Below are 20,840 nucleotides of genomic sequence, written 5' to 3'. Positions count from 1 at the left end.
ACCTCAGATGAAAATGGACCTACACTTCTGGCTCGGGCCGCGGGGCTTCTCGCCTTAGGGACCCACAGCCCGCCAGTGGGCGGGGTCTCGTCCCCAAGAAATCTCGGCGACGGGAGGGGTCCCCTCGCGGAGAGCTTCCGGAAAGGGGCCGGGCCTGACTTCCGGAGCTTTTCGGACGGAGGCGGAGTCTTCTGCCGAGGGCCGTTCGGAAGAAGGCGGGGCCTACCTCGCATCAGGACCAGTCTGGCTGCACCTGCATCCTTCGCTCAGAGCATCCCTGGAGCATCTTAGGAGGCGCCCGCAGCTGGCAACCAGGGGCCCGGCCGTCGCAGGAGGCGTCCGCCAGATACCTACCCCCCCTCCCCTGAGCTAGCGCTCTACCGCGGCGGCCTCGGTGCTGGCCGGGCGTCCCCAGACTTGGCCGACCACTGAAAAAGCATTTACAGCAATAGCCTCTGATTACGACATGGCTGAGATCACCAATATCCGACCTAGCTTTGGTAAGTAGAGCCGGGAAAACTAAGCCCGGGCCAGTGGAAACGTCTGCGAAGCCAGAGGAGCCCAGTGCTGGGAGGGAGCGGAGCCCACACCCGGCCCCCAAGCGCCAGCCCCCGCCAGGATGGGGCCTGCGGCGGCGGGCGGCGCCTGAACTTGAGCTGCGGGCTGCAGAGCTGGCCAGGCCCGGGACTTGCCGGGGGTCGCGGGTCCCCACGGCCGCCGAAACCTGTGTGGGCCGCGTCCGCGCGCTGGAGGGGGATGTGGGGGAGGGCGGGGGAGCGGGACGCGGACCCCTCCCCCTCGGGGCGCGCAGGGCGGTGCCCCCTGCTCCCCCTCCCACTGCTCCTCGGGCGGCGGGGGAGGGCGGCGGCGGGGGATGGGCGCCAAGATGGCAGCTGGGGGGGACCTGGGGGAGGGGGGGCTGGAGGCGGGGGGCCGGCTTCGGGGGGGGGGGGGCCTGGGCTGCGGGGGGGCGCGCGGGGAGCCGCTGCCCGGCCGGCGGGGCGCGGGGCGCGGGGCTGGCGGCCGCCGAGGGCCCTCGAGCGCGGTTCTGCACCGTAATGGTGGGTCCGTCCGCTGCTACCAAATGGCGCTTGGCGCTGCCGAGCCGGGGATGACGTGATGTCTATTCTGGGCCTCCTGGCAGCGCCCAGGCCCCTCTCCCCGGGCCTTTGTTCCCTGTTTCCCTGGCTGGCTTTTCCGAGAGGGGGACTCACCGCGCTGGCGCTGGCGCTGGCGGGGGCGCGGGCCCGGCCGGGGGGGGGGGGGGGGCGGGGGAGGCCGGGCCCGGGGGAGGCCGCTTTGTGTACCCGGGAAGGCATTACGTCACCTCGGAGCGGCTGGCCCCCGACCCGGGCCTCCGGGCTCTCGGCTCGGCTGCACGCCCAGGGGCGGAGAGTGGAGTGGAAAATGGGAGGAAGAAGGGAAAGAAAAGCTGGGCGCGCAAGTGTTTTCCTCTGTGGGGCTTCCTCCAAAATGGGCCAGGGGTGCAGACTTCCTGGGCCAAAAATCGAGGAGTTGCCCTGCTCCTCCCTCACGTCTACCCCAGCTTGGATGAGCGTTGCTGCCGGCCAAGGGGTCCTTCACATCCCCTAAGACAGCCTGTCTGTCCCTCAGACGACCCAGAAATCTCGAGCATCCAGACCACAGCTTTTAGGGTGGGGCCGTAATCCAAGTAGGAAATGGCTTTTCTCACTCCCCAGTAAGAGGTTCATGGAAACAGAAGCCAATGAGCTCTCCCACCTATCAGAAAGAAGACATCTGAGCAGGGGAAGCATCCAGAAAACAGATCACACCCATTAGCTACTGGTTCCCACTGATTCCCAAAGGCTAAATCTTAGCTGTATTTCTTTCTTACACCTCATTCACCTTCTGCGTCTTTATCTTTGAGTCCCGAATTTCCGAAATAGGTGGCCCTTTTGTGGTTACATGAGCACTCCGTGATTTTCGTACTGCTGTTTTTCTTCTTACACCTTCTTTCCAACATCACTCTTTTCTCTAATTGCGGTTCCAGGTTCCTGAGAAAGTTAGAAGTTACGAAACATAATGCAGTAGTTTCTTTTAGGGGGAAAAGAGAAAAAAGATTTTTCAAAGACGGGGGCACCTGGGCGGCTCAGTCGGCTCAGACCATGATCCCGGGGTCATGGGATCGAGCCCCTTGTTGGGCTCGGCACTGAGTGTAGAGCCTGCTGATGAGTCTCTCTCTCTCTTTCTCTCCCTCGGCCCCCATCTCCCCTATCTCAATTTAAAAAAAGAGAGAGCGAGAAAAGATTATTTCAGCCTTTTACGTACTCCATTTTATTTCGTCCTTACGGTATCCTCCAGTTTTAGCATTATTATATATATTTGCCAGATGAGGAAACTGAAGTTCAGTGAGATAAAGTAACTTGGGGTAAAGTCAAACAAACACGCAAGGGTAGTGCTAGGATTCAAACCAATGTCCAGTTGACGCCAAAACAAAGTCCGTTGTCATTTCACTGTGTCACCCTGGCCCACTTGACAGGGAAAGGCTGTTTGATGTTTTGGCACAGGGAGTGTCAACAGCAGGTCTGGTCAAAGGCTGAGAGAGCTGGGCACAGCCCCAATATGGCTCCCAGGTCTTTAGGCGGGTACAGAGGGTCCTACATAGCTGCCACTTCTGACTTCCCCACATCTCACAGAGTACTTCATTTCAGATGCCTTAGCCCTCGGGAGATACACCAAGCCAACACTCAATTATCCGTGACCTTGGAAAAAGGAGCAAGCAGTCACTGCAATTTACGACTACTTTAGAACGCTGGCTTCAGCCATTAGTTCCGACTTCCTTTTCCCACCAAGCTTTTGACTAAAGCAAGACAGAGGGTTCTGAGTTTCAGCATCTCTGATTTTTTCTAGTTCACTGCCTTGGGTGTGGGGGAGAGAGGGTTAACAGATATGAAAATGAAGAAGAAAATGGGGCAAGAGTGGGAAACCAGGTAGAGGAGAGCAGCTGGATAAGCCACGGATGGCTTCATCTGCTTGTCTTCGTTCCCTTCTCTATCCCCCTGAAAGTGGGAGTCCTTCCTCTTCTCTCTACCCATCCCACCCCCATCTTCTTTATTATTTTTTTTTTTTAATGTTTTTATTTATTTTTGAGACAGAGCATGAGCAGGGGAGGGGCAGAGAGAGGAGACACAGAATCGGAAGCAGGCTCCAGGCTCTGGGTTGTCAGCACAGAGCCCGACAAGGGGCTCGCACTCGCAAACCGCGAGATCGTGACCCGAGCCGAAGTCGGACGCCCAACTGACTGAGCCCCCCAGGCGCGCCCCCCACCTCCACCTCCATCTTCTAACCGCAGACGTGGAGGCATTATAAGCAGTAGTGGGTTGTTGCGAGATCACAGAGTAGATCTATAGTGGAGCCAAAAGGATTACTCCAGTGTCCCCAGCCGAGGCCTTTACACCTCCCTTTCACATCATTGTCAAAAATGTGCCTGTCTTGTCGGTTTCCTGCTTTCCTCTTCTCATGGAGGCAACCGGTGTTCACTGTCATTAGTCAGTAGCAAGCAGTTTTCAGGAATGTCCCTGGTCGGTGGTGAATGGAAAGCCACTTTTTCACATTGTGCCCATTCTGATTGACAACTGAATCCAATCAGTTGGTCAAACAAATATTTACTGAGCTCCTGTTAAATGCAAAGACTCAGGGACTCAAAGATGGACAGCATGTTATTTCCACGTGCCTTCAAGGAGCTTACCACCAAGGCTGCTCCTGTTTTATGAAACCTGTCACTAACAGCTCTTATTTCACTTAATATATGAGAATAAACACTATTATTATTTAAACCTTGGTTTATTTTGTTAATGGCTTCACTCCTTAATATTATTGAAAAATGTAATGTCTCCTTTTCTTGCCTGATCCCAACTTTCATAGCATCATGGGATGTTGGAGAAAGAACTTAAGAGACATTTAGTCCAATCTCGACTGAAGAGATCTCTCTTAGAATATGCCTGACCAACGGTGATCAAACCTCCAGAAGTTTTCAGTTGGAGGTTCACTGCCTTATGAAGCAATCCGGGCCATTGTGAGGCTGAACTAATAATAATTTGACTCTTTTCACTGAGTCAAAATCTGTCTTCCTGTAGCTTGTATGCACTGGTGCTAGACCTGTCCTCTTTGTAATGTCAAATCAGACCTTTTCCATCAAAATGCCTTGAATAATTGAAGAAAGTTGTTATTCCCAGACCCCTCAGCTCCAATTCCTTCAACTTTTCCTCATTTGATATGGTTTCCAGGGCTTTTACTATCTTGATTATCCATTAATGAAGAGGTGCTCTGGGGTCAGGCAGACCAGGGTTTGGATCCCATCACCGCCATTTGCTACCTCGTGGCCTATGGCAGATTTGAGCCCCCAGGTTCCTCAGTTACAAAGTGAGGATATTAGTGGTACCTAGTCAGTGAATTCATTGATTCAGAGAGAGCTCTAGAACAAGGCAAGGACACAATAAATGCACACAGAAAAATAGCGATTTTTATTCTTGTCATTGCCAGACAGAACATTCCATATATGTTATCCCAGTGCAGATTAAATTATGCTACCCCCCCAACCCTGTCATCGGGACATCATACTGCTGGTATAGGTTGGCATCAGCCTAATTATACTTTGGAATAAACAACTAGATTATTTCTGCTCAGACCTGTTAAGTAAGGCCTCCCATTGTGTATCAACAGGTTTTTGAAGGCCAATATAGAATTTTACATTTATCCCTGATGTATGTAATCATACGGACTCCTTTTTTTTTCCTGTCTGTGGAGGCTGTCGTGAATTCACTAATTCATTTCTTCAATGACTACTGACTATGTGCCGCATGGTTCTAGGACCTGGGGATATAGCAGTGATCAAAACAGACAGTCACTATTGCTAATCTTATCTAGTAAGGAGGACAGATGAATATATGTCAGGAGTACTAAGTTCTATGAAGAAAAATAAAGCAGAGTGATGGGCATATTATCTCACTTGGGGCAGCCAGGAAATGCTGCTCTGATAAGGTAAGATTGGAGCAGAGGTCTGCAGTTGGTGAGGCAGTGAGCTGGGCAGATAGCTGTGGAGGGATGTTTCAGGAAGAATCTGGAATATGTTGAAGTCACGTTTATTTCCTTAGTCCCCCCTGCCCTACGCATGGCTTCCCCAAAAAGTAATGTGGGCAACCAGAGGCCTTATCTAGACCTTTAAGGCCCAAATCCAGTTTGGCTTCAGTGAACTTAAAGGGCAAAAGAAACCCCAAACTCGTTAGGGTCCCAGCTTGTGTGGGAAAGGACAAGAGGAGAGGAAGGGAAGGAAACGGTCTGTTTCTCTTTAGTTATCTGTTCGTGCAACAAATACGTACCAAGTACACGTTTGTGTTTTCAACACTGGGGATACAGAAATGAACCCAACAGACAAAATCCCTGTTCTCGTGAAACTTACTCTTTAGTGAAGAAGTTATTTACTGTAAAATTATACACGTGTGTGTGTTCCTATATATATTATGGGGGTGCACACACGCATGTGTTTTGCCGTGTGTGAGACAGATAAGACCTATGGAGACGATGACACAGAGTAGGACCCCGGGGGCGGGGGGTCTAGGTGGGAAGACGGTTGAGCTTTGAGGTAGGGTGGTCAGGGAAGGCCTTGCTGAGGTGATATTTGAGCAGAGAGCTGACATTGTGCACAGTCCCTGTTTCTTCCTATTTAAGATGCAAGCATTGGGAACTGGGAGCTGAAATTTGGAATGTATTTTTAAAATACTCAGATCCAGACTTCTTTTTACCACCCTTGAGCGCACTCCCCAAACCACCCAGGCTCAGCCCTGCATTCTTCTACCCCAGCTGCCAGGCGGCCCGCACAGGCCCACGGCAAACCCTGTGCTGGATGCTGTGGAATGTTCTCCCGAAGCCAGACGCAGCCTGTGCCCTTGAGCGTTGTGTAACAGTGGAGGTAGAGGTGACTTTGTAACACCTACAAGGTAGCTTTATGTGAATCACAAATCAGTAGGAGCGACCCAAGTCCTTAAGTGCTGCGAGAGGGCCGGGGAAAGAACGGGGAGTCGGGTGGGGCCCTTCCCGGATGGCTTCCTGGAGAAGAGAAAGACTTCACCGGGTTCGGTGGAAAGGAAAAGCCGTGGTTGGTGGGAGGGGATGGCGCGGGGCATCCCCGGGAGAGGGGAGGTTCTCAAGCCCAGACGGGCCGGATTGGCGGTGCAGGTGCCAGATTGCCTTGGCTTCGCAGAGGCCCCCAGTGGAGGAGCTGCAGACGGGGGTTGAGGTCCACTGCCTTGACGCGTCTCTGGTCTCCACCTGCAGATGTGTCGCCAGTGGTGGCCGGCCTCGTCGGGGCGTCCGTGCTTGTGGTGTGCGTCTCGGTGACCGTCTTCGTGTGGACATGCTGCCACCAGCGGGCAGAGAAGAAGCACAAGACCCCCCCCCTATAAGTTTATCCACATGCTCAAAGGCATCAGCATATACCCAGAGACCCTCAGCAACAAGAAGAAAATCATCAAAGTGCGGAGAGACAAAGACGGCCCCGGGAGGGAAGGGGGGCGTGGGAGCGTGCTGGTGGACGCGGCAGAGGCTGGCCTGCTGGGCCGAGACAAAGGCCCCGGGGGCCCCAGCTCTGGATCTTGTATGGACCAGCTACCTATTAAAGTGGACTATGGGGAAGAACTGAGGAGCCCCGTCGCGAGCCTGACCCCTGGGGAGAGCAAAACCACTTCTCCGTCGTCTCCGGAGGAGGACGTCATGCTAGGATCCCTCACCTTCTCGGTGGACTATAACTTCCCGAAAAAAGCGCTGGTGGTGACAATCCAGGAGGCTCACGGGCTGCCGGTGATGGATGAACAGACCCAGGGCTCCGACCCCTACATCAAAATGACCATCCTTCCCGACAAGCGGCATCGGGTGAAGACCAGAGTGTTGCGGAAGACCCTGGACCCCGTGTTTGACGAGACCTTCACCTTCTACGGCATCCCGTACAGCCAGCTGCAAGACCTGGTGCTCCACTTCCTCGTCCTCAGCTTTGACCGCTTCTCCCGGGACGACGTCATCGGGGAGGTCATGGTGCCGCTGGCCGGCGTGGACCCCAGCACGGGCAAGGCACAGCTGACCAGGGACATCACCAAAAGGAACATCCAGGTGAGGAGGAAGAGCGTGTTGGCGGTGGGGGGACTGATAGGTTGGGGGAGATGAGAGCTCGGGGAACAAATGGAGGGCAGGGGGCGGACGGATGGAAGGAGGGGCTGTCAGGAGTCAGCAGTGGCCGGAGTAAAACGGAGGGCCTGTCCAGCCGAGTCTCCTCCAAAAGGCACTTGGCACGGACAGAGGCACAGGCAGCTGCTGAGATCTCGCCCAGTGCTGGGCATCCTGATGCTAAGCCGGGCTTGCTTGGAGCGGGCTGGCCCCCCGGTCCTAGACCCCCACGACATCAATGCTGTGGGGGCCGGTTTCTTCTCCAAAGTCACGTGTGACCTTCCTCTGCTGAACTGTGACGGGGCTTCGGTCATCTTGCCCTCAGCTTCCCTTTCTCAGCCCGGATCGCGGGTATAAGTAGTATCGTGTGTCTGTGTGTTCGCAGCCGTTCCATAAATGCCGTGTAGGGACTCGATTCACCGCCCAGCCCCTCTCCCGGGCCTCAGCCCCGCCACACACGCTCATCCTCGGCACCCCATTTGCACAGATCGGCCGGGGAGTCAGGGCCCACCCTCCTGCCTCCTCCCCGCTGGGCGGCTCTGGCTCTTGACCTGTGGTTTCAGGGGCGCAAGAAACGTGCCCCCCCTCCCCCAGTTCGCCCGTTTCTCCCACAACCGGGGGAGCAGGGTGGTTCTCCGTGGAGCGCTCCGGCTCTGGCCAGACTGGCTGACTCCAGGCCCAGCTCACCACCTCCCAGCCGAGTGGCCCCGGTGAGCGCCTGAACCCTCCTCAGCTCATTTCCCCGTCTGTGAAATGGGGCCGATAATACTGTCTTCCTTGCAGTGTTGTAAGGATTAGGTGAGATAATGCGTCCGGCACGTCGTTGCCCTTGAGGGGCCTTTACTTTAGTGAAGGAGAAAGACGGTCTTGACAACAGCCAGGTGGTCAGCGTGGAAGAGGCTGTTGGCATTTTAAACGCAGAGTTTCATTCCTGTTGCAAGATACGACAGGAGTGGTTAATAACAGGGGCTTTGAAGTCGAACCCGAGTTTGAATCCAAATCTCGCCAGCCAGCTGACCTTGGGCGAGCTGCTTAGCTCCTCTGATCTCGGTTTCTGATGGGAACTAAGCGAGATGGTACATCTACGTAGCCCCAGGCACACCGTAAACCTTCAAGAAATCGTAACCGCGACTGTTATTGCTGTCATCAGTAAGGTTTGGTCCCTGGGAGGTACGTGTGGTTAGCAGACATTTATATTTTAACAAAACGAAGGAAGGCAAGGGGTGTGCAGAAGGAGGTGGAAGGTTCAGAAAGGATGTCAGGGCCGCTGAGAACAACTGCTCACCTTCCAGAAAGAGCCGTGGCCCTGGCTGCCATGCTTCTCTCCCGACGCCTCTTCCACCTCCAGGCCCACACTGGACTCAGCAGGGAGGCAGGAGGGCCAGGATCGGACAAAGGAGGCTTACGGGGCCAGTAGAGGCTGGGTGTGCCCTGAGCGCCGGGCACGGTTTACCCGCTGGACGAGGGCGCCTTCCTCCCTTCCATGCTGTGTCTCTGGCACCTGTCACAGCAGCCGCCCGGCCACGCCACTGCCCGGGGAGCTGCGGATACCGCGTGGCACACCAGCCCTGCCTCCCAGGGGCCAGAAGCCCCCGCATCTTGAAGGGCGTTAGAGGTGCTCTTCGGGTCCCAAACTGGTCCCCTGCCAAGACGGGGGAGACGTCCGAGAGCCCAACACAGCAGAGGCTCTTGTACCCTCAGAAGCACGGGTCGGAACTGCGGCGGTGACATGTTCTCAGCCCCCTCCACCACGTCCCCTTCCCCGCCATCTCCTTTCCTCGGGGCTCTGTTGAGTCCTCCCTGCTCCTCCTTTCCAGCAGCCCCAGTGCTCCACTGCCTGCCTTCATCAGCGCTGCACACCGTCCTTCCCTGCAGCCCCAGCCTCGGTGAAGCCACCAGCTGGCCAGACTCCCCCAGACGGCTCGTGCTCTTGCCGCCCAAGGCTGAAAGCAGGCGATGGCTCTGTGCCAGGCTGCAGCTGGGGAGAGACTGGCCAGGAAAGGGACTGATTTGGGCTGGGAACAAAACAGCCTCAAATCCCGGACACTGGCCAGGGAGCACAGACAATGGCATTTGCTAAACCGCCAGGGGCTCTTGGCAAGAGCCACGTTTCTTTCCACTTTATTAACTCCCTTCAGGAGGGACAAGCCAGGGCGAGGATCCTGAGCAACAGGCCCCCTGGGAGAGGCGCAGACAGGACACGCAGAGCCCTCCAGCCCGCTGGACCTCCTCAGCGTGTTTCTGCAGCCAGCGCCTGTGGCCAGGGCTGCGCTCCGTCCCGAGCCACGAGTCCACACGCCTGCCTGTAGCACGGCCTCCCTGCTGTGGCCCAGAGTCTGCCCTTTCTGGGTCTCCCCTTGGCTCAGCAGTTAGAGCTGCTCTGGACCGTCCCGCACTCTATAAAGAGCTTTTTCTGGTCTGTGGAAGGCATCCGTTATAATACAGGGCCACGTTCTCTTCTCCCACCCGGAGGCTTGGGTGGGGACTGCTGGGAATTGGGTTTCCCCAGATAACCCCACACCCCTACCTGAACTTCCTTCAGCAGAAAAATCGCCTCTCATCCTTCCTTTTGCCTAGTGTGGTCTGGTTGAAGAAGCCCAGGACTGGCTGTCATCTGTGACTCCCATTTTAGTCCTCATTCGGGGCCAGCGGCCACCGTTTCTCAGCCTTGATCCTTGGCAGAGAAGGCTAATGGGATCACGGAGAGCGCTCTCAGCTCTTAGGAAAAATTAGCCCTTGATTATTAGTAAAAGAAGATCACAGTATAAATTCTATAATGCCCTAAATCCCTGAATTGGACTCTGGAACCAGCTTTTTTTGGGAGGAGCGGGGGGCAGCTATTTCTCTAATATTTCATTTGGTTAGAAATTATTATTATTGTTTTTAAGTACGCTCTATACCCAACGTGGGGCTCGGACTCATGACCCTGAGGTCAAGAGTCTCCTGCTCTTCTAAGACAGCCAGCCACCCCTCGGATAAAAATCAAAGTGAATTAAAGTAGAGTGAAAATTCAAGTAAATTCCCATAAAAGATCACCCACCCACGAGGGGGAGGGAGGCGGCCCAGAGGGGGCCTGGGGGCAAGAGAGGGTGGAAAGAGAAGTAACTGACAAGCGGGTCTTGCAGAGCTGTTAGATTCCCCCGAATCTCTTCGCGTCATTGTTTTCCAAATCTCTTCCCATCTTTCCTGGGCCACATCTGGTGCTGATGGCCTGGGACACTGGTCGTGGGAATGCCAGGATTCTCGAAATCTCAGACTCCTAAGGAACCTGAGAGGTCATCCAGTCGAGCCAAAAGGGACTGAAAAGAGAGAAAGAAATGAGCCACGGAGAGAGTGGCTGTGTGTGTGTGTACTGGGGAAAAGAAGATGTGGTTGAACATCAAGGTTTTTGTTTCTCTTGTTTTCCCATGACTGTGATTGGTGTGGAGGTGGCCCCAGAGGACCTCTGGCCCCAATAAAGTTGTACCGAGGACGCGCGGGGCCACCTGGTGCAAAGACTGTGTGGCTCGCCAGTCACTCTGGAACGGACCCTCACCCTACCGTGTCTTCCCTACCCCCACTGTTTCTGTTCCTCTTCTGCACTGTGGGAGAAAGGCGCCTGAGAGCAAAGCCTCCCCGCTCTTTCAGGCACGGAGGACACCCTTCCTCCCCCTGCACTCCTGCTTGTCTGCCCCCAGCAGGGTTTTTGCCTCACTCGGCCAGGGGGCTGGGAACCGGAGCTCACTCCCAGCCCTTGACAAAGATCCCTTGAGAAAGAGCCATTGACAATGCCACTCGCAGTGGGAATTGGGTGGAAAGAGAAGGGGGGAGGGGAGGGGACGTGAGATCTGGCCTTCAGTGTGGAGGCACAGTGGCACTCGGGTGCTGTTGTGGCTGCAGACTTGACCTGGGCTTCACCGGGGGCACTGGACAGGGGTGGGCGTTCTGCCCAAGTAAGATGACCAGAGGTGAAGGGGGGGGGTGGGAATCAGATGGAGAACAACTGCCTGAGGGGTGATTTTAGGGGAGAAAAGAAAGTTGTAACCAGAAGTTGTTCACTTTCTCTGAGAACTAGGGAAGGGGCATGGGGATTTAGACTGGAAAGATTTGGCTATAAGGGATGATTTACAAAACACAGTTTTAACCAAATAATTAGGAAACATAAGCTATAATTTTATAGCTAATGCTTTTTTTTTTTTTTTTTAAATAAAACACTTGGGTTTTTGTTTTTAACGATCAGGCTCATGTAACTTTTTTAAAGGAGGCTCCATACCCAAAATGGGGCTCGAACTCATGACCCCGAGATCAAGAGTCAGTCGCACGTTCTTCCTGCTGAGCCAGCCAGGCGCCCCCAAAAAACTCTGTTGTTTAGAGTTTCCCTTTTACGCCATCTACCCTTCTTCTGTATACAAAGTGAGAATTATATTTAATTGTATATAATTAATTTTATATAGTAATATAAGATTATATTTAAATCTTTATATTTAAAGATTGTGTGTGCAGGGGCGCCTGGGTGGCTCAGTCAGTTAAGCGTCCGACTTCGGCTCAGGTCATGGTCTCACAGTTGGTGAGTTCGAGCCCCACGTCGGGCTCTGTGCTGACAGCTCGGAGCCTGGAGCCTGCTTGGGATTCCGTCTCCCTCTCTCTGCCCCTCCCCCACTCATGCTCTACCTCCTTCAAAAATAACACTAAAAAAAAAATTAAAAAAAAAAAAAAGATTGTGTGTGCATATTTCGTGTTTAGTGCCAGTATTCAAGGATGTTCCAGACCTCAAATCTAGTTAACATTTCTTTGGGGCTCGTGGAATGAAGTGGTGGCCCAGATCACCCAGAAGTTCCTTCTAGATCAGTGCTCGCTGCCGGAACTCTCTGTGACGGTGCAAATGTTCTGTACGTGCACCGGGACACTTGAAATATGGCTAGCGTGACTAAGGAACTAAAATTTTAATCTTACTTAATTTTAACTAATTTAAAATTAAATTTAAACGGACACGTTTAAATTGGAGCTAGTGGCTACCGTATCGGATAGCTCAGTTCTGAATGTTCCTCTGGAAGGCGCTTAATTTCCCTTATCGCGTGGGATTACTTTCCTGACGCCATTTGGCCGTACCTAATAGTAAAAATGAGTTTACGTTCTCCGATTGCGTTCTGACTCACGTCAAAAGGAAGCAGCCCAGAAGTATACCGGTTGGCAGGGACAACCAGCCCGTGACCCTAAGCTGGCCGAGGGTGCTTCCGCGGACATCATCGAGAGCTGACAACATGTATGTTCTGGGAAAGGAAAAACCGTGGGGTTCAGTCTAGCAGAGAAAAGCCATGAAAATCTTTTGTAAGTCTGTTCGCTTTTGGACTTCGGTTTCAAAAGCTAGCGGGTGAGTTTAAATCCTAGTCCCGTGATGCCCTACCACGGACCTTTGCGTACGTTCCCGGAATGAAATGTAGCCTCAGGAAAGGTTCTGGACCAGGCGAGCTATTACTCCAGTTTCATTCCTTGAGGGGAGTTAGGCTTCTAGTCAAAGCACAGATTTTTAGGTTTCTTTCCTCGTTTTCCACTGACGAGCTAATTAAATTACTCGCTGCTGTTCTTTCCTGCACAGGCACCCTGAGCAGGTAGCGCAGAAGTCTGCGAGCTTCTCCAGATAGGGCTTCCCGCCGCCCCCCGGCCGGCCCCAGCCGCTAGCATCGCGCCTTCCCCAAGCAGGTGCACAGGACGTTGTCGTCGGGAGCGTGTGGCCCGGTTTTGCGCAGTCCGCGAACTCCTGGAGTAGGTGACATTTCTTGAGGGCTTTGAAGGACATAGGAACGAGACTTGGTAGCGAGGGAGTGGTTTCTGTCCCAAATTTACCTTATTATGTCCAGTGTTCCTTGAGCCCCACCTCCTTCTTGTTTCCTTTCTCCCAGCCCCATCCTCACTTCATAAAAAGGTAGATACACGTTAAAATGTTTAAAGATTGTTAACGAGAAAAAAAATTTTTTGTGATCATAATTTTTAAAATGAGCTAAGAAACAAGAAATTGCCCTCCACTCTCCCCTCCCACTTCCACTTCCGTCAGTTCTTCCTGACACATCTTGCCCCACACCCATCCCCGGGTCCCGGCCTCAGTGTCCCCTCCTCAGCCTCGGGGCCGCCTCTGCTCTGTCCGTCCGTCCGTCCGTCCGTCCATCAGTTGTCCAGCCTCCACTAGAACGGTAGCGGCCTTCATAAATTGTCGACGGCGGCAACGCCTGTCGCCCCTGTGCCGGCTGGCTGCCCTTGGCCTGTGTGCCGCGGCTGAGTCTGCTGTTTGGTTCCAAGGCCCTCGCCTGACCCACCCCCCAGGTTCCCTCCTCCTGGCACCTCCCCCCAACTCTGGGAACACAGGGGACCCTCTCAGGACCCAGCGCCTTCGTAGCGGCCATTCCTGCCGCTCGTCCTGACCCGTCTTCCCACGGACTCACTGTCATAAACTCAGCCCTGAGGTCGTGTGGCAAACCCCCCTCCCGTGGGTCCCCCAGCAGCACTGGGACGGGTCCTGACGGCCCCCAGGAGGGCGTGTTTGTTTGCGCCTGTCTCTCTGGACATGGTAAGCTCCCTGGGAGCAAGAACCAGATCCTGGGCGCCCGGCTGGCTCTGTCCGTGGAACATGCAACTCTTGATCTCGGGGTTGTGAGTTCAACCCCCACCTTGGGCATAGAGACTAGAAAGAAAAGAAAAATGCGGGGAGATGAAAAAGAAAGAAAGAAAAAAATAAGGATTTGGGTCCTATTTGCTCCAGATCCCCAGCACCCAGCTTGTAGTAAGTATCCAAATATTGTTTCAAGTGCCCTTAGAGGGGCACCTGAATGGCTCAGTTGATTAAGTGTCCAGCTCTTGGTTTTGGCTCAACTCATGATCTCATGGTTTGTGAGTTCAAGCCCCACATCAGGCTCTGCGCCGACAGAGCAGAGCGTGCTTGGAATTCTCTCTGTCACCTCTCTCTCTGCCCCTCCCCTGCTCTCTCTCTCTCTCTGCCCCTCCCCCACTCATGCTGTCTCTCTCAAAATAAATAAAGTTTAAAAAAAATTTATTTTTTAATGTCCTTGGAGGACCAAGGACATTTTTCAAGCTCAAAGTAGAACCTGGCATAAAACGTAAAGAGGGGAACACGCTGGGGCGCCTGGGTGGCGCAGTCGGTTAAGCGTCCGACTTCAGCCAGGTCACGATCTCGCGGTCCGTGAGTTCGAGCCCCGCGTCGGGCTCTGGGCCGATGGCTCAGAGCCTGGAGCCTGTTTCCGATTCTGTGTCTCCCTCTCTCTCTCTCCCCTCCCCCGTTCATGCTCTGTCTCTCTCTGTCCCAAAAATAAATAAACGTTGAAAAAAATAAAATAAAATAAAATAAAATAAAAAAAAAAAAGAGGAACACGCAGACGTGAGTGGGGGAGGGGCCAGCACTCCGAAGTGCTTTCAGTGAGGCAGGAGGAGCAGGTGTGGACATCCACCTTGTGAAATGGAGGAACAGTCGCCAGAAAGTTCGGGAGCGTGCCCAAAGCCAGGTGGTGAGTAAATGGCAAAGCTAAGGCTCCAACCCAAGTTTCCTGCCTTCCAGTCTACAGTCTCCAAAACTTTCATCGCGAGAACCAAATGAGACCGTCGGAGACAATGCGCTTCTGTCTCGCGCCCCATGTGCCAGGCACCGGCACAGGTAAACGTTTACCGATTTTAACGTATTTAATCCTCTCGATAATGCTTTGAGGTCAGTACCGTTTGTACCTTCATCTTTCAGCTGAGGAAAGTGACGCAGAGACGTCCAGGTCTTGTCCCAGGTCACGCAGACAAGCATTCGAGCAGGACTTGGATCCGGACCAACCTGGCCTCACGGTCTGCGCTCTTGAATACTAGTCGAGGCTGCCTCTCCTTGCAGATGATTTTATTTGGTGTCAGGACTGGAAGTAGAGTATTCCCGTTTTTCTCTCCCCGTTACTTTGGTAGCTACATCCCCACAGGGCGACCGTCTCCCCTGTGCCTCCCCCGGTCACTGCTGAGCACTCACTGTGCCAGGCTCTGTCCCTCGTGGCGGGACCCTCACCTGCTGTTCCTTCTCCACAGAAGTGCATTAGCAGAGGGGAGCTCCAGGTGTCTCTGTCATACCAGCCCGTGGCACAGAGAATGACGGTGGTGGTCCTCAAAGCCCGACACCTGCCGAAAATGGACATCACCGGTCTCTCAGGTAGCAGCTATTTACTCCAACCTACTTCTGTCCGTCCCAGCACCACCGCGTCCCGGCCTGGGGCCCCGACAGCGCCCGCGCTTTAGGACCCCTAGCATCCTGTTCCTCTGTCCACGCTCTCCTCGTGGCGATTGCCTGGGTTGTAGGTCTCCCTAGCGGGGGGCGGGGGTGCTGTGAGTGGGCGTATGGGGTCTTGACGTTTGGTGGGGTGTCGGGGCCGGGGCGGGTGTGCGTGCCAGGTGCTGAGCCCCCGCTCCGGGCGAGACATCTCAAAAAGACTGCGGGCTTTTGTTAGTCCCGGCGCCCTTGCAAACGCCTCCTGGTGTCACGGGGTTTCTTCAGACCTGACTTGGAGGAAGTTCTGTTAGGCTCCCGCTTGGCTCCCGTGGCCCCCTACCCAGGCAGACAGACGCACGTAAAGTCAGAGCGGGTTTGGCGTGAGGGGCCACCAACGAGAGGAACGTCAGAGCCCCTCCCTGCCAACACGAAACCAGCAGGAGGACCGTGTCATGGGTCTGTCTCCCTCTTTTCTTGTCTCTTTGGCGGCCCCAGATCCTTACGTCAAGGTGAACGTCTACTACGGCAGAAAGCGCATCGCCAAGAAGAAAACCCACGTGAAAAAGTGCACTTTGAACCCAGTCTTCAACGAGTCTTTCGTCTACGACATCCCCCCTGACCTGCTGCCTGACATCAGCATCGAGTTTCTGGTCATCGACTTCGACCGCACCACCAAGAACGAGGCGGTGGGGAGGCTGATCCTGGGGGCACACAGCATCACCACCAGCGGGGCGGAGCACTGGAGGGAGGTGTGCGAGAGCCCCCGCAAGCCCGTGGCCAAGTGGCACAGTCTGAGCGAATACTAATCCTGTGCTCCTCGCCTGAGCCCGGGGCCGGGCAGGGCAGGCGGGGAGATGCCAGGGAGAAGCAGACTTAAAACCTCATTTTAGTTGTAGAAGAAGATTTCTTACAAGATAAACCCCACGAAGAACGCCCCGTGACCACAGCTGCAGATCAGTTCTTAGTGATGATGATTTTTCTCCTTCGCAAGGCACTAGAAATTCTTTTTTTGTTTTTTTTTTTTTTATGGGGAAAAAGAGAGGGAAAGGCCTCGCCAGTCTATATATAACAATGTAACCTTATACTTGCATGTCTAATACAAACTGAAGAAATTAGCCTAACTGCCAATATCAAGTTACAGATTTTGATCCATGAAAATCGTGTTTTGTGCCGAATTGTATTTGCTGATTACCTGAAATTGGCCTCTTTTTACCGGGCTTTGCTGGAGAGGCGCCGTCTCCCCCCCCCCACCTCTGCAGGTGAGACCTCACGGCTTCATCTTCCCCGTGTTCTCTGACACCCCTGCTCCTTGGCTGAGCCCAAGGTCCAGAGGTCCAGAGTGAGCCAGGAAACAGGCCGGGTGGACGAGGCAGGGTTTGCAGGGGAGAGAGGATCCGAGGCGTGGGGTCTCTGCGCCAGCGTTCCCGTGGGGAGGGGGCAGGGGCAGTCTGTGATTAATTTGTGACAAAGCACACGAACACAGCAGACTCACTAGGTAGAATTCGGGTTTACGGAACTAGATGACTGCTCTGGAGGGAGCTTTGAAGACTTCAGATCTGGCTCTCCGGTGGCACCAGTGGGCTCGTGCGGCCGGTCCCAGACGCTGTTTGTGAGCGTGGGCAGAACGGAGGTGCCCGTCACCACCTTGCAGCTACACCAGCAAGTGACAGCCATTTGCTGGTTCGAAGGATGAAACTGACCATTTTTTTTTTTTCCAGAAATGCTCACCATGGAGAAGCTGCAGTCTTCTCAGGTAGCTTAGAGGAGGTTGGCTTTGCTTCATAAGGAAAAGGGCCTGCGGAAACTAGTCTGTATCCTTAAATTTTTCAATCGCGGCTCTTAAAAACAACGAAGTAAGTAAACGTGAGTTAAGGAGTGATCGAGGTAACCTGGAATCTTCTATAACATCCCGTCCCTCGTGGTTCTTGGGCTCCAGGGGTCGAGACCAGGTGGAGGGATGGGATGGGGGCAGCCCAGGGTGCGAGGGATTCAACTTCAGGCCTCCTGACTCCGGGCGGGCGGGCCGTGGCTCTGAGGCCAAGGCCTCCCAGAGGGCAGACACCTGGTCCGCTGGCTGCAGGCGAGCGTGCAGGGCCAGCAGGCCTTTCCTCTGGCCTGCGCGGGGGCTCACACGAGCAGCAGCCGGAACCAAGGCCCGAAGGGGCCGCCGAGGCAGGGCCACACCCGACAAGAGCCGTCCTTCCCTCTGGCCTCCGAGGAGGCCGCGTGTCCAGACAGGGCGGCGATGTTGCCTTTGACGATCCCCGAGCTCTTGCGGATTTAAAACCAGTCTGCTCCCCCTGAATCCCTTTGCTGTTCTTTCTGAAGCCTGGATTCTTGACAGTGCGGAGCAGTGCCGAGCAGGCCCGGAGCCCACGCCGCCGGCCCCCGCCCTCGTCTGACTCCCCAGCCTGGCGGTGTCCCCACTGGTCTCCAGCCTATACTCCATGGAATGTAAATACTGTATCATACGTAGAAGAAAATAATTTTTGTTTTCTAAAAATGCATTTTGAGATAGTTTAATGTAAATCGGACAGGAGCGTCCTGAAGCCCCCTTAGGAAAAAACCTGCTTCCTCTTCATCGCCTTAATGTCTGAAGATCAGAAACCGCTGAGCACCCCGCTCGTGTCCTTCCCAGAAACAGTGCAAAGCAACAGGCGAGACAGTCTGGTGTTTGCCCCGCTGAGTGCCTGTAGCCCCTCCTGCGGCCCCCTCTCCCCGTCCTCCCCCCCCCCCCCGCCCCCCGCCTCCAGGCGGCTTTCCTCCCTCATTCTTCTGGGCTGTTGAGCAGTGGGCGGTGAGGTGACAGGGCGGGGACCGTAGTTCTGGAGCCAGGAGTGGCCTCCGAGGAGGCAGACAGCACAGGGCCCCTCCCTCCTACCTCACGCCTGATCCATCATGCCCTTGGCTTTGCTGTCCCAAAGTTTCCTAGCTGCCTTTGGCTTTCACCCGTGTCCCTCCCAGAGCCACCTGAAAGGGCGGAGGAGTAGTGTCCTCCTCGGAGTCAGTTGAAAGACAAGAGAGTCGCACCCTAGCTTTTGCACAAGGCACTCGTGGTCGGGAACGGGTTAGGGAACGGTCACTTCTGATTTTCCAAGAGTCAGTCCTTCTCTGCTGATAATCTTGATTCCTTTGGGAAGACAAGAGTTTTTCGTAATAACAAAAGTCCCTCTATGAGTTATTCCTCCGTTCGGTTCTTCTCGGTGGAGCACAGCCACGAGGTACGTGTCCATGAACATGCTCTAGATATGAAAACAGAGAGAACTGGTTTGTGGGACAGGAGCGGCTTGCTCAGGAGAGGGAACGGTACCCGTCCTTTTTCTTGGAAGGCTCTTATTATGGCCACGACCGTGACATCGCCCTCACCATGATCCTTCTCCGATGTGGTCGTCTTTCTTTACCTTGTGTCTTCTCTTGTAAAAATGAAACTCAAAATAAATGTGTCAAATTCAAAAAAAAAAAAAAAGAAGAAAAAACGGAAAAAAGCTAACATGAGTTGTGTGACACTGCATAATGCTGTAATGCTAACCTACAATGTGTAACGCTATCTTGTACGTGGACTTTGTTAATGCACCACACAAGTGCAAAATAAAGACTGACTCACATTAAACACGCACAGGGACACGTGCATGGTTTTCTTGAGAGCCGGTGACTGGGAATGAGGTTGGTCCTCAGACTCCGGGATGTTCCAGGGCGCGCTTTCCAGTGTGGGCCCCACAGCACCTGATCCGTGGCCATCTGGAGCACTTGTTAGAAAAGGCAGAGTCGGGGGGGGGGGGGGATGGGTGCCCTGCTGGCCGAGTTGGGGGGGCCTGCAGCGTCTGCTCTCGGGGTCGTGAGCTTGAGCTCCACACCGGGTGTAGAGCTTACTTAAAAGAAAGAAAAGGGGCGCCTGGGTGGCTCGGGAGGTTGAGCGTTCGATTTCGGCTCAGGTCATGATCTCGTGGCTCGTGGGTTCGAGCCCCACGTTGGGCTCTGTGCTGACAGCTGGGAACCTGGAGCCTGCTTTGGATTCTGTGTCTCCCTCTCTCCCTGCCCCTCCCCACTCATGCTCTGTTTCTCTGTCTCAAAAATAAACGTAACAAAAATTTTCAAAAAAAGAAAAAATGCAGATTCCAGGCTCCAGACCTAAAATCCTTTCTCTAGCGTTTCTGTTTTCCTCTCAAAATGTTATTCCTAAGACCATAACCACCAGGAGAGAGATAAGGGCTTTGATGCTAATTAGCCCGTCCCTGTAACTGGAAATATTTATACCCCAAAGTATTTCTACCCCCAGAGCAATACCAGAGGGCTGATTCTGTTCTCACCTTTCTTCGCTCCTCAACAAGCACCTGTCCTTGAGCACCCGGAGCTTTATACCCGGCAAAGTAAGAGGCCCGCCCCCGTGCGCCTTCAGCAGCCGACCAGCTGCCCTCAGGTCAGAGCACAAGTAAATATGTAATTACAGATTTACAGAGAAACGCTCTGAAAGAAAAGACCTACAGGTCCCTGCTCCCCTCTCAGAGGTCGCGCCCCGGGCCACTGTGACCCTGAGGCTGCTCCACGGACCCTCCTGTGCACCCTGTGTCTGGAATGATGCACCTTCCCTACCTTCTGCTCTGGAAATTGCCTCCCTGTGTGAACATGCTGGAAGCAGGAGAGAAAGCCCCCGGTCTTTTCAAGTTCCAGTGAAGGAACTAAAAACCATTTTTATCATTTTTTTAAGTTTATTTTGAGAGAGAGCGTGTGTGGGAGTGGGGGGAGGGGCAGAGAGACAGAGAGGGAGACAGAGTCCCAAGCAGACTCTGAGCAGTCAGCACAGAGCCCGACCGAACTGTGAGATCATGCCCTGAGCCAAAACCAAGAGTCAGACGCCCAACCAACTGAGCCACCCAGGTGCCCCTAAAAAACATTTTTAAATGACAAAGTAATATAATAGGCATATTATGCAAAAATCGGAAAATAGAGAAAAGGGAAAAAAAATTGGTTAAGATTCCCAAACCTTCCCAACCATTCTGTCTTCTAGTCTTACTTCCTGTGCATTTCTTTCCTGATGTGTCACACAGGGTCACTGTAGAAAACATGTAAACTAAAGTACAAGTTCATAGAAGCAGGAAAAAAGTCCATCTACAGGCAATCGTCACTAATTTCAGCACATCTTCCTATCTGAACTGTCTTATGATGACGGGTGCCTGGGTGGCTCAGTTGGTTGAGTGTCCAACTACAGTTCGTGAGTTCAAGTCCCACGTTGGGCTCACGGCTGTCAGCACAGAGCCTGCTTCGGAGCCTCTGTTCCTCCCTCTCTCTGCCCCTCCCCTGTTCACGCTCTCTCAAAAATAAATAAACATTAAAAAATAAAACGAAATAAAAGAAATGAACTATCTTGTGATGGCAATCTTGGCACATATATAATTTTGCCTATTTTTTCTAGGTGATAAGTCTGAAAAAAATAACATGATAACGT

General features: G+C 53.7%; 1 protein-coding gene across 1 annotated transcript; it reads left to right on the top strand.

The window, feature by feature from the left end:
- The first annotated feature begins 36 nt into the window (after window positions 1–36).
- Window positions 37–19,013, top strand: SYT11 (synaptotagmin 11). The gene is given in 5 exon segments (XM_049634831.1): window positions 37–500; window positions 6,295–6,410; window positions 6,412–7,122; window positions 15,220–15,343; window positions 15,893–19,013. Coding segments are annotated over 5 exon segments (1,296 nt in total). The 5' UTR covers window positions 37–466; the 3' UTR covers window positions 16,204–19,013.
- Window positions 19,014–20,840: the final 1,827 nt, after the last annotated feature.

This window comes from Panthera uncia, chromosome F1 (assembly GCF_023721935.1).
Source record: "Panthera uncia isolate 11264 chromosome F1, Puncia_PCG_1.0, whole genome shotgun sequence".
Taxonomy (NCBI): domain Eukaryota; kingdom Metazoa; phylum Chordata; class Mammalia; order Carnivora; family Felidae; genus Panthera; species Panthera uncia.
This window is presented reverse-complemented; position numbering and strand designations above follow the sequence as displayed.